The sequence below is a fragment of the Cordyceps fumosorosea genome (assembly GCF_001636725.1).
Source record: "Cordyceps fumosorosea ARSEF 2679 chromosome Unknown scaffold_5, whole genome shotgun sequence".
Lineage (NCBI taxonomy): Eukaryota > Fungi > Ascomycota > Sordariomycetes > Hypocreales > Cordycipitaceae > Cordyceps > Cordyceps fumosorosea.
Window position 1 is genome coordinate 80,868 of NW_017387305.1, and position 12,411 is coordinate 93,278.

General features: G+C 56.7%; 4 protein-coding genes across 4 annotated transcripts; 1 reads left to right on the forward strand and 3 right to left on the reverse strand.

Annotated features, from left to right (window-relative positions):
- Positions 1 to 136: 136 nt before the first annotated feature.
- ISF_02725 (cytochrome P450 oxidoreductase OrdA-like protein) lies at positions 137 to 1,848 on the forward strand (the record flags this gene model as incomplete). The annotated part of the gene is made up of 2 exons (XM_018846331.1): positions 137 to 696; positions 807 to 1,848. The coding sequence occupies 2 exons, from the start codon at positions 137 to 139 to the stop codon at positions 1,846 to 1,848; spliced, it is 1,602 nt and encodes a 533-aa protein (XP_018706059.1).
- Positions 1,849 to 2,993: 1,145 nt separating this feature from the next.
- On the reverse strand, positions 2,994 to 4,942 carry ISF_02726 (Major facilitator superfamily domain, general substrate transporter; the record flags this gene model as incomplete). The annotated part of the gene is made up of 2 exons (XM_018846332.1): positions 2,994 to 3,465; positions 3,519 to 4,942. The coding sequence occupies 2 exons, from the start codon at positions 4,940 to 4,942 to the stop codon at positions 2,994 to 2,996; spliced, it is 1,896 nt and encodes a 631-aa protein (XP_018706060.1).
- A 2,049-nt stretch (positions 4,943 to 6,991) lies between these two features.
- On the reverse strand, positions 6,992 to 8,712 carry ISF_02727 (General substrate transporter; the record flags this gene model as incomplete). Its single annotated transcript, XM_018846333.1, has 3 exons — positions 6,992 to 7,633; positions 7,688 to 8,484; positions 8,550 to 8,712. The coding sequence occupies 3 exons, from the start codon at positions 8,710 to 8,712 to the stop codon at positions 6,992 to 6,994; spliced, it is 1,602 nt and encodes a 533-aa protein (XP_018706061.1).
- A 702-nt stretch (positions 8,713 to 9,414) lies between these two features.
- Positions 9,415 to 10,170, reverse strand: ISF_02728 (ubiquitin hydrolase; the record flags this gene model as incomplete). The annotated part of the gene is made up of 1 exon (XM_018846334.1): positions 9,415 to 10,170. One exon carries the CDS (start codon positions 10,168 to 10,170, stop codon positions 9,415 to 9,417), a length of 756 nt encoding a protein of 251 aa, XP_018706062.1.
- Positions 10,171 to 12,411: the final 2,241 nt, after the last annotated feature.

A 12,411-nucleotide genomic window follows, 5' to 3' on the forward strand; every position in this document is an offset into this window, starting at 1 on the left:
GTCTATAAGTAGCCGTGAGTTTGTCTAGATGATGAAGCAGAATGTCATCACAGTTCACATTGTTTTCATCTTCTGCCATACGCCGACTTCTGCTTCATATCTCTCGTAAATCTGCGTACCGGCTGTCCTCACCAAGATGGACCATATACCCAGCTTTGCCGTGCTCCGCGAGAGTCCTTACCTTGTCGTCTTCGCCGGCTGCATCATGCTCCTCCTCGCCCGCTCCGTCCTATCACGCCGGCGCCGCCGCGGCAGCCTCCCACTGCCCCCCGGCCCGCGCCGCCTCCCGCTCATCGGCAACATGCTCGACATGCCCGCCCCCGGCGTGCCCGAGTTCCAGCACTGGCTCCGCCACAACGCCCTCTACGGGCCCGTCAGCTCCCTCGAGATCATGGGCCAGACCATCGTCCTCCTGCACAGCCGCGACGCCGTCCGGCAGCTGCTGGAGAAGCGCTCCAAGAGCACCTCGTCGCGCCCGCACATGGAGTTTGGCCACGGCATGTGCGGCTACGACAACATCCTGTCGGTGCAAAAGTTCGAGGACAGCAGCTACGTGCCGCGGCGCCGGCTGGTCCACCAGTACTTGGGCACGCCCGCGGCCTCGGAGCGCTACCAGGGCATGCAGGAGGCGCAGGCGGGCAGGATGCTCCGGTGGATGCTGGACGCGCCGGAGCGGCTGATGGATCACATTCAATAGTACGTGGCTTCTTCCTCATATTCTTCCATTTCTGATCTACATGGGAGCCGTGAAACATGTCTGAGACCAGACTATCCGAACTAACTTGGTTCCCTTCACCACCTTGAAGCTTCTCGGCCGCCGTCGTCCTCGAGGCGACCTACGGATACACCCTCGGCTCCTCCGCCACCGAGGACCCTCTCGTCACGCTCATGCAGGAGGTCCTCGACAACATCACCGATGCCTTCGTCCCCATGGCGTGGTCCGTCGACGCCCTGCCCGCCCTGCGACACGTGCCCGCGTGGCTCCCCCTCGGCGCCGACTTCGTCCGCACCGCGCGCCGGTGGAAGCTTGCCGCCGAGACCGTCGCCGACACGCCGCTCGCCTTCGTCCGGGCGCAGATGCGCCGCGGCGCCCACCGCCCCTCCTACGTCGCCAACATCCTCGAGCGCGAGCTCGGCGGCGACCCCACCGGCACCCGCAAGCACAGCACCACCGAGGACGACGTCAAGTGGACCGCCGCCACCATGTACGGCGCAGGCGTCGAGACCTCCTCCTCCACCCTCGAGGCCTTTGTCCTCGCCATGCTGCTCTTCCCGGACGTCCAGATCAAGGCCCAGCAGGAGATTGACCGCGTCCTCGGTGCCGGATCCCGGCTGCCCACCTGCGCGGACCGGGCGAACCTGCCCTACACGTCGCAGGTGGTCACGGAGGCGCTGCGCTGGTTCCCCGTGCTGCCGATGGGCGTCGCGCACGTCACGCAGGAGCCGCTCGAGCACGACGGGTACGCGATCCCCAAGGGCGCCTACCTGCTGCCCGCGACGTGGTGGCTGTGCCACGACCCGGCCGCCTACGCGGACCCGCACGTCTTCGACCCGGACCGGTACCTGGCCCCGCGCGGCGAGCCGGACCCGCGCGGCGTCGTCTTCGGCTTCGGCCGCCGCATTTGCCCCGGGAGGTACTTTGCGGACGCGAGCCTGTGGGTGGCGATTGCGCGCGTGCTGGCCGCGTTCACCATCTCCAGCGCGGTCGACGAGGAAGGGCGGGAGAGGAGGGCGGAGCTGGGATACACGTCGTCGCTGACGAGTCGGCCGACCAAGTTCCCGGTGAGCGTGGCGCCGCGGAGCGAGAAGCACGCGGAGCTCATCCGGGGTCTTGAGACAGGTGCTTGATGGAATGGCTGGGAAGGTGGTGGTGGTGGGGGTTCAAAAGAATGCATGCAACTGCTTCCAGGATGATGATTTAGTGACGAATAACGAGATACCAAATTGCAACACAGTACGCCGGATACGGCTTCACGCGCCCGCAATCAGCTGCAGGTATATCAGACGATATGTCACACTGCTCGTCCGGTCGAAAAGTGACATGTCAGCCTCCCGCGCCCGCCACTCAAGCCACCGTATGCATTGTATCATGCATGGCCTTTTTGCAAACAAGGGCCCATCTCCCCCTCGTCCTACCCAACTGCTCATCCTTTTCTGCATGTCCCGCATCTATCATCTATCATAAATGCATCAGCACTGTGTCAAGTTGCTGGGAACCGGGACCCCGTCTGACCCGCGGAGAAGAAGATCAACGCCAACCGGCCAACTCAGCTGCGATCCATCAGACGCTTTCGGCATGAAAATGGTGATTTTACATCTCAGGACCTCAAAATACGGTCAGTCAATAAGTATGAGTCTTTCTTACCGCCGGTGACGGGGATTTGTCAAGATTCCTCACGGACTCTATCAGTATACCGGCATGGCAAGACTGACGATGCCACCACAAACTGAAGTGAGACACTGTGACTTAGACATCGATGCTACCCAAACGCATGGCTGCCCAGCGTTCCCGAATGATAAACGGTCGCATGGCCAAATGTATTCGGCCCGGTACCCGGGCTGACCATTGGCAACAGTCCGCAAGAACCGGGATATCGGCCCGGTGAACAGACTTCTGGGTAAATTATGCTAGTCATTGGACTAGGAGGAGGAGGTCAACATGACGGAGGAGACAGCCCCCCTCATGCAAGCAAAACAAAGCAGCCTTGCAACTCCTTGACATGACCCAGAGCTGTTAAGACAAGTTGATATTCGCACTCCTCACAAGACTATTCTTAGGTCATAGCTAAAGGCTAATAATATTAAAGAAGGTAATAACATATTTATGTATAGTCAAGTAACAAACATTAATGACAAGGCTGGCCCAGTCCCAAGAACGCCTGTGCCGGAAAACCCACAGCTCCGTATCCAAATCTCGATTTACATTGTTCACCAGCCACGACATAGTAGCAGTCCATGCCACTTATCTTCTTTTCGGCCCTATTCCGTCCTCATTATACTTGCTGGGTCTGGCCGTTTTCTTCGTTTTCGCTTCTCGGCGCTGCCGACATGACGGCCGGATCCGTGACGACGTTATCCTTCTCGCCCATCGACTCGGAATCCTCGTCGTTGGGAATGTCCGGCGGAGCAGAGAATGTCGGAGCAACCTTGCTTCGTGCGCGAATGCTAGCTCCCCATTTGTAAAACACAAAGGGGATGGGAGCGAGTAGCAGAGCGATGCAGCCGAGAAGCGTGCCAGCCCACTGGATACCGAGACCCTGGAACATTTGACGTGCGAAGAGGGGAAATCCCGCACCGCAGAGAGATCGCAGAAACGTATTGCCCGCAATGGCGGAGGCAGCAAACATGAGGTAGGCGTCGACGAGATAGTTGAGGGCCTGCAGGAAAATTGACATGAGGCCGAAGCCAGTGCAGAGACCGCTGAGCGTGGGGACGATCCAGTGGATATCGCTTCGGTAACCCGTCCTAACCCTGTGTTAACGATCGTTTCTCTGCCGTGGCGGCTTCATTTAACTTACCATCCAAACCAAAAGATGCCGATTGCAAAGGCAATGCCGCCAGCCATGATGCTTGGTAATCGCCACTCCGGGATAGGGAGTCCGTTGTTGGCTGCCAGCTTTCTGTTGTACCAGGGCTGCTGCATAATGACGACAGCACCAGCCAGTAGTTGCCCGATAATCATGCCAAAAAAGGTCAGGCCGGAAACACCAAGGCTGAACCCGTGGACGCCGACAAACACCAGAGGATAGGCGGAGAAGAACAGGTAGAGAATTCCGTAGATGAAGCTCATGTAGATGGAGAGGAGCAGGATAATCGGTTCAGTGAAAAGTAGCCGCAGCGGACGGGACAAGTTCTTGGAGAGGAGCTCCTTGAAGTCGACTTCGATTTCCTCCTGCTTGGCGTGAATGCCCCAGTTCTTAGTGCGGCGTCGCAGGTCAGAGGCCTTGGAGATGAGGACGACGGGGGCGTAGGTCTCTTCTAGGAAGAGCAAGTCGAGAATGAAGGCGACGCCACCCATGATGGTGGCAAGATACTCGGTCCAGCGCCAGCCCAGGTGAGACTCTACTATGAACCCGCCAATGAAGGGCGCAAACATGGGGCCGGTGAAGACGGCCATGGAGAATATGGTGATGGCAATGCCTCTGGATTTGTTGTCGAACATGTCGGAGAAGACGGCGGCGACGACGGCGAGCGGACAAGCACCAAAGAGGCCGCTGAAGAAGCGGCAAATGAGAATGGTCTGGATGTTCTCGCCGGTGGCGCAAGCGATGGAGAAGACGGTAAAGCCAAACATGGCAATAACAATGGGGAGACGGCGGCCGCGCAACTCGGACATGGGAGCCCAGATAGTCGGGCCAAAGGCGAAGCCGAGGACGTAAAAGGTAGTGCCGAGGAGGCCAACCTCGGAGCCGACGCCGTACTGCTTAGCTACGACCTGTGTGCCGGCAGAGAAGATTGAGGAAGTGAATGCAGAGGTCATTGTAGTGTACCCAAGCATGGCCGAGGTCAAGAGCTTCTTGCGCAAGGGCCAGTTTTGCGCATGCAGCGGGTCGTTGGGGCCGTCAAACTCGACAACGTACTCCTCCTGGTCGGGCAGCGGTGGGGGGTACGGCTTGCCAGCGCCAAACGCGGGCAGCGGCTTTCTGGAGGCGCGGCTGGCGGTGCGGCTGCCGGCGTCGACGCCGACGGTGGTGGCGTGCTGGCTGCGGGCCGTCTGGATGCGACTGAGGGCGGTCGGGTGGCGCTCGAGGTCGTTGATGGTCGAGACGCGGCTCATCTGGCGGCGGACGGCGGATCGGCCGGCAGCGGCGGACGAGGCGGTCGAGACGGACGAGGCGGAGAGGACGCGCTCAATCTCGTCGCTAGCACGGCGCCGGTAGTTGGCGGGCGAGGCGTCGCGCTCCGCCTCGACGAGCTCGCGGTCGATTTCGTCCATTGTCATTGTGGGCGGTGGGCGGAAGGGAGGGCGGTAGTAATGTCGTTTGTGCAACGAGGGGTCGGCTGTTTGTCTCTCGCTGCCGTGTTATGACGTTGATGTGCAGCTCGGGTACCGGCAGGCTGGAGATCGGCGGGATGGGGCAGAGCGCCAAGGAATTTCCATATAAGATGATGACACAGTCAAGCCAGTCCTCAATCGATGATGAAGATTGAGAAAACTATGTCGGGGTGGGAGGGGGAATTGACGGCTCAAGGGGTAGGGTCTCCCCAGGTGATGATGATGATTTGGAGACAATGGATTGAGTTTGGGGGATTGTCCCGTTTTTCTACTAGTAGGTGGTCCTGTCTCAGTATGCCATGGCTGTTGATGACAATAGCCCAATGCGTTTGCGCTAGTTCAATTCTTCGCCTCTTCGCAATAAAAATTTATTTGAACGAGGAGCGAAGGGGAAAAAAGTGGCGGCCAGTCACCTCGTCCCTGCCGTCTCCAGGCGACGCCGGCCGCTAATAAAATGGAAAGAGCTCTGGTGGGGCTTGCGCCGGACTCGCGAACAAGTGGGGGCTCCGATTTGGACGGACCGATACTTGCTAGAGAAGAGGCTTTTTGGATAACGACGTGTAGGAAATGGAAAGCAAGAACGGGGTTGAATTATTGAGGACACACTGAAGAAAGCATGATAATAAGATTGATATGCCACGACTCCCCCCAGGTATCTACCTTCCCACCTACGTTGTATCCCCATGTCCTCGGGCTTTACAATAGTCGGGTCCGCGGAATTACAACGGGACCACGGATATTTTGCACTCCAGAATTACATGTGCCCGACAAGATGACCGACCAATACAAAGCACCCCCTCGCGCGGTTCGCTTTGTCAGTCTGCACAGCCAGGTCTACCCAAGCCGCTGACGAATGCTGCTGGCCGTTGAAAAACTCAGCACCACCCTGGCTCCCAACCTGTCTATCAGCCTGCCTTGATACCGGCTATTGTATTGGGATCCACTACTGCCGGAAAGTACCATCGGCAAGTCAGCAAACGCGCGAGATGCGACGACGCTTTTTCAGCACAAGGTATTACAGTATTACATCCACCGGATCCCTGAAGAGGTATTCGGCGCCGACGTTCAAGTGCTTCTCTGTCAAGGGCGAAATTCTTGGCTCCCGAGCTTTCGTTTCCCCTGGTCAGCGGCTAAGTCGTCGTAACTTTTATGACGGACCATCAGCCCCCGACATTCCGAGAAAGTCACTGAAAACGGGGTCGCGCTCCCCTTGCATCCGGCCTGTCCGAAGCGCCGAAGCGGCGAAGGCACATGTAATCATAGATCCGGGAAGGCAAGGTTTCCGTTTTTTTATGTCTTCTTCCGCCTTTTTAGGTGCCGCCCATCTTCTTATCTCCGAGTTCATGGACGCGGGATCTACCCAGCCTTGGCCCAATTACCACGTCTCAAGTCGCCCTGGATCCCGCCCGGCATGCAATCTGTAGGAAACTGCGTCCAAGGCAAACGCCACAGAAACATCAAAATAAATCTTCAAAGCAGTGAGGTGCATGAATCGCGACAAAAGAAGCCCCTGTCCGATTTTTCACACGTGGGGTTGCTCATGGCGCTCCCCCAGCCCACTTTTATCGCCACATCAAAGGGCTTATATATTAAAGTATTCCGTTCATCCTTCGAGCTTCGGCTCATTTGGTCTTTTGAAACGATACAGAGAAGATTAGCATGGCCCCTGCACTAAGGATGACACGCAATCTCAAAGAGAAGCTACAAGTTTTTTTTGCATCTTGTTTCTTTTTTTCTAAAGATTTCCTACAATTATCTCGCGATGCCAATCTCTGGTTTCCCTCCCATGGCTGATCTTGTAGGCTTCCGTGGCGCAGCTGGGAAGCACAACCGTCGATGCGCAGAGGCAATGGGTTCGAGTTCACCAACATCACAGTACTTGCACCTTTTTTTGGCCTAACTGAAGCAGGTCTTTTGGGCAAAAGAAGATAGACCAGTAAAATATTTTGCCAGGGTATGATTCAACATATATATACTACACCATGCCCGCCAACTCTATCGTACACCCCAGCCATGCTCCAGTAGGGACGTCGACTCTTCCAGGCTCAGCCCAGCCGTCTCCGGATAAATCAGCCAGATCAGCGCCTCGCCCGCCGCGCACACGCCCGCGTACAGCGCAAACGTCCACGGCGGCGTCAGGCGTTCCATGAGCGGCAGGAACGTTAGTCCGACTACAAAGTTAGCCGACCAGTTGGTCGCCGTCGCGACGCCGCTGCCGGCTGAGCGCACAGCCGTGGGAAACAGCTCGCTCTGCATCCACGGCACGTTCCCGAGGCCAACGGCGTACGACGCCACGTACAGCATAATGCTGAACAGAATGGTGCTGGCAGCGCTGGTATTTTCCTCTACGGGTGGCACGTTATCGCGCGACGATGACGGCAATGACGACGACGACGACGAGACGCGCGGGCTCGCGTCGAGGGAGAGATGGGAGAAGCCGAGAGATGCTAGCAAGAGGCCGCACACCATCAACGGGATCGAGTACAAGAGGATTCGGCGTCGCCCGACGCGGTCAATGAGGACCAGCGCGACGCCAGTGAATATAAGGTTGGTCATGGCCACGCTGAGAGCAGCGAGCGTAGGGCTGCGAAATCCGACCATTGTAAATATCGTCGCAGAAAAGTACATAAGCGAGTTCTGCGACGGTCAGCTTTTGTAACAACATCCTTTCAAGCCCAGTCATCCACTTACGAACCCGCTGAGCTGCTGTAGACCTTGTAGCAGACAAGCAATGGCCAGCGCGCGTCGATTCTGGCCGACCCTGAGCAGCTCTGCCCAATCACCCAGCCATCTCGGCATCCGCGAGTGCCGTGCCCCGCGAAGCGCTCGTGCTTCTCTCTCCGCGCGAAGCTCCACCTCGATGCTCTTGATAATGCCATCCACATCCGCGCTGTCCTCCTCCTCCCCAGCCGCCTGCGTCCTCGCTACGACCCTCCTCGCGGTCGCCGACCGTCCCGCCTTGACCAGCCAGCGCGGCGTCTCCGGCATCAGCGCGACCAGCACCGCCTGCACCGCCGCCGGCGCCGCGCCGAGCCCGACCATCCAGCGCCAGCCCGTCTCCGGCGGCGCCCTCGTGGCCAGCAGCCAGCCGACCACGTACGCGAGCGCCTGCCCGGCCGTGATCAGCATCACGTTGGCCGTCACCAGCCGCCCGCGGTACCGCGCCGGCGCGACCTCGGCAATGTACAGCGGCACCACGAGGCTCGCGGCGCCGACGCCCGCCCCAATGACGCACCGCCCGGCCACCATGAGGGTGACGCTCGAGCTGACCGCCTGCAGCGCGGCGCCGGCGACAAAGAGCGCGTCCGCGAGGAGGATCACGCGCCGCCGGCCGAGCCGGTCGGCGAGGACGGAGGACAGCGGCGAGAAGAGGAGCGCGAACAGGGAGGTCGCGGATGTGATGATCGACTTGTCGAGGGAGGTGAGCTCTCGACCGGACAGCGCGGTGCCGATGGAGACGAGGGTCGCGGAGATGACGCCAGTGTCGTCTGATAATGGCAAGTCATCGGTCAGCTCGTGGCCTTGCGGCTTCTTCGCGGATACAAGTACGTACAGCCAAATAGCAGACCACTGATGCCGGCGGACAAGGTGAGCAGGAGGACAAAGGGACCTAGGCCGGTCTGGTCAGGCCCTTTGCGTGGTGAGGCGTCGCTGCCTCGAGCGACGTCATCTTCGTGTTGCTCTCCGGAAATCAGAGGCTCTTGAGAGTCGTCCATGTCGTGTGCATTTTGCAGGTCCGGTCACGGCCGCCTGCAGAATTTGCTGCTGTGAAGTTGCTTGTTGGAAGATCATGCCGAGTGGCGTCTCCCTAGTGGGAACCCAGGTCAGGCGGGCTAATAAGCGTCTTGTATCATGAAGTGGTTGAAACTCCGTCCACTCATAGCTCAGAACGAATCAATATTCAAATCTTCACTATATTTTCCGATTTTGTCCTTCTGGAAAATGCAGAGAATTGCAGTGCTCTTTGAAAAACGCTACTCATATCGGGTCGCGTTAGGTCCTGGACATACTGTCCTATTATCCTATAATCTCTCGCTAAATGGAAAGGGCGATTTTGAGGCTGAATATTTTTCTCCCATGTTATTTTCAAGAATTTAGGCCCAAAAAATCGGTCGTCTCTTGCGTTTTTGGACTGAGAATCACTTGGCCTCATACGCAGCACGTTTCGCCAAACCGAGATGGAGAATGCCAGTAATGAAACAGAATTAATGGCCTTGGCCAGCTACACAGCTATTCTGCTCTCTTGTTCCCGTTAAAAAGTACCATTGCAAACGAATAAAATCGAACATAATTCCTCAACATATTTCTGGCTCATAGGATACATCCTCAACCGAAAGATGTTTGATTTGTTGAGCCAGGCCTATACCTCCATGGCACTGTTACTTGTCCAGGGAATATGGCAGTTGCTACGCATGGCCTCAATCCTGGTTGGCCAACGCAACAATGCTGAAATTCGGGTTCCCTTCGGAATGCTTCAAGAACTTTCGGAGACCAAGCTCCAGAGCCTTGGCGCTCAAGACGTCATCCTCTGGCGGAAGAAGACCCCTGTCAACCGGCCCGTCCGTCTGGCCCTCAAGCTCCCATAGATGGCCATCCGGCCCTTTGACATAAGCGATGAAGTGAAGCGCCGGGTGGTTTTCTGCCGGTGGCGGGATAGAGTCGCCCTTGCGTGCTGCCCGCATATGCGCCTCCTCCAGCTCCTGGCTGTCGTAGAGAACCCTGGCCCGCGACTCTGGCTGCAAGGGCTTGGCCTCTGCGAAGAGCCGGTCCAGGAGCGACTCCTTCTGCACATATTGTTTTCCCGGGCCGTTGGCAACCGAGTGGATCAGGGCGTATAGACCGCAGGCATTCCCGATGGTCTGGCGAAACCACAGGACGGGGTCGTCACCGGTCTTGGTATAAGTCATCTTCTCGACGGCCATGTCGCAGGAAATGCCATCTTCCTTGCGCGACGCGTAGTACATCTCCGCCGGGGTTATGAAGATTAGGGCATGGGCCGGCCGCGGAATTATGGCGAGCAAGTCGGCATCGTCGATGCTGTAGACATCATAAAACCCTAGCTTCTGGGACAAGCCTAGATCGTGGAGGAGCGACGTGAAGACCTCAGGGTTGTTTTCAAGCGGGATGACCGTCTTGACACCGGATGGCGAGATCCACACTCCCTCAGCGGGCATTTTTATGATCTTATCGGGGAAAGCAGCTTGGCAAATGGTTTGTTCAAAGCGTCGGGAACTTGATGATTTGGTTGTTCTTGATGTCGCTGTTTGAGGTGGGAGATGGTTGCAGGTAGGTGGGGCCAGGCAGGGAGGACGCATCAGCGTCAGTCTGATTGACATTCGTGGGAGGCAGGAGCGATTAGGTGGGTGATTGACGTCCGGTCATTTTCTTGTTCTCTTTTTGGGCTTTGGGTGTCGCATCTACAATCTATGTCTGTATAATAAAGGTGGCAATCCGTCCTCTCAATACCCGGCGCGGAGTATACACGGTTTGACGAGTGTCTGTGTCTGCATACCAGTGCATTATGAACTTGTGTTAGACGAGTAAAGCGTCGCGACATAATCCCAGTTTTGTTACTAAATTTACGCGCAGGACATTGAGCATGCTCGGCCTTGCGAAAAGTAAAGTCCTCGGGCATAAGATTAGTGGTTGGCGCAGCCTGTTCGTATCAGGTGCGAACGGTGACATCAGGTTGATTGACAATCATTTTGCCAGGGTCAAAGCAGTTGCTCTCGTGTCTTTTGATCCAGTTTGGATCTTACTGCATGGGAATGACATATCCGCGCTGATTCGCAACAACTCGGACGCCTTTGCGCATTATATCCGTCGAATAATGTGTGTGGCCAAACACCCAGGTCTTAACGCGGCCCCAGTCCCCAGATGTCAACATATCGGTAGCAAACGCTGAAGACCACGGGTTTCCGGTGTGCTCGGGCCGCGAGGTTCCCTTAAGGCATGGTGCGTGGTGTGTAGCAACAAGTACGTTTCGTTTCTGCGTTTTGTTTGTTGTCAGGTTGGCCACCTCCCTCCTTGCGGAGCCAGGTAGCCTCTTGCGCATGGACGCTGTTGTGCGTGGCAGCTGTCCAATCGGTGATTTTCTTCAAGTCGCTCACCGTAGACTGCACGACATCGACTTTGTCATCTAGTATCAGAGACCACAGTGTGCAGCCGAGTATAGAAAGGCTAGATTTTAGGCTATCCCAGCGCGTTTTGTCGAGAGTACGAGTCGCCGGGCCAGAGAGGGTTCGTTGACGAGGCGGCGTGGGGTATCCAGTGCGTCGTGATAGGCCATCTCATAGAATTCGTGGTTGCCCAACGCAAGGAATACCGCTTCGAAGCGCGATGTCTAGGCCTGGAGGAACGCCAGATAGTTTTCGTAATCGATCAGGCGGCCAATATCGCCAGCTAGTAGGAGGTAGGGAGCGGTTACGGGGAAGGTAAACGACGCGTATTGCTGACCAATTTCGAGATGAAGATCGGAAAGGATTTGTACTCTTTTATACCACGGTCGGCGCTGGAACTTGGAAAGGAATGAGATCATGGTGACTGCGGATATATGTATGAGGATGGATGCATCTTGTTCTGTATGGTCAGTGTGATGATGGATAGATGCATTGTTGGGTGAGGTGTGACGGCGTGGGTCTGTGCAGTTTGAGGCGGCTAAAAATCAAGTAAAGAGCAAGATCATAAATAGGCAGCGATGACAACGGGTAATATCACCCCAGCATCTCGTGGTACCTTGGTCCTAGGGAACAGGTATCCATTAGAGAGGCTGACGATGCCTCCATCGCATCAACGCTATCCAAGCGTGGAGGCACGACGTGATTTTGTACAGCCTGAAGAGCTACAAAAACAATGCTCACAAACCCGGGTGTTAGATCGTATTGATGCAGAAATAAATCCCAGAGAAGAAAGAACAAAAGAAAAAACGAAAAGCAAAACAAAGACAAGAGAAGGTGCTTTCCCGGGTATAGGGTAGCAAGAGAAGCAAAACATTGGCACGTGCAGAAGCAGGGGGCACAGTACGGGCCCGCTTGGCTTGCCTTGGCTTGCCTTGGCTTCCCTGCCGCCTTTCCCTGCCCAATGCCCGCCCACCCACTCAAACAGGCCATCGTCTCCTGCTCCTGGCACGCTGGCTGGCTGGAACTCTGCACCGCTTGGATAGTAAGCCCTCGACATCCTTTACACCTCGTGTTCGAAGCCCTGCCATTCGTTTCCACTCCAACTTCATCGGCCATGGGTCTTCCTTCACACATCTAACGACTCTCGATACATCATATACTACCACTTGTCCGCCTGTCCCTCCTGAGCGCAAGCCTTCATACCTAGCAATAGCAAACAGGCTTGCTGCCCAACGACCTGTTAATCTGTCAACCTCTCGCTCTCACTGGCCCCGACGCAACCCCCCAGTCGCCACC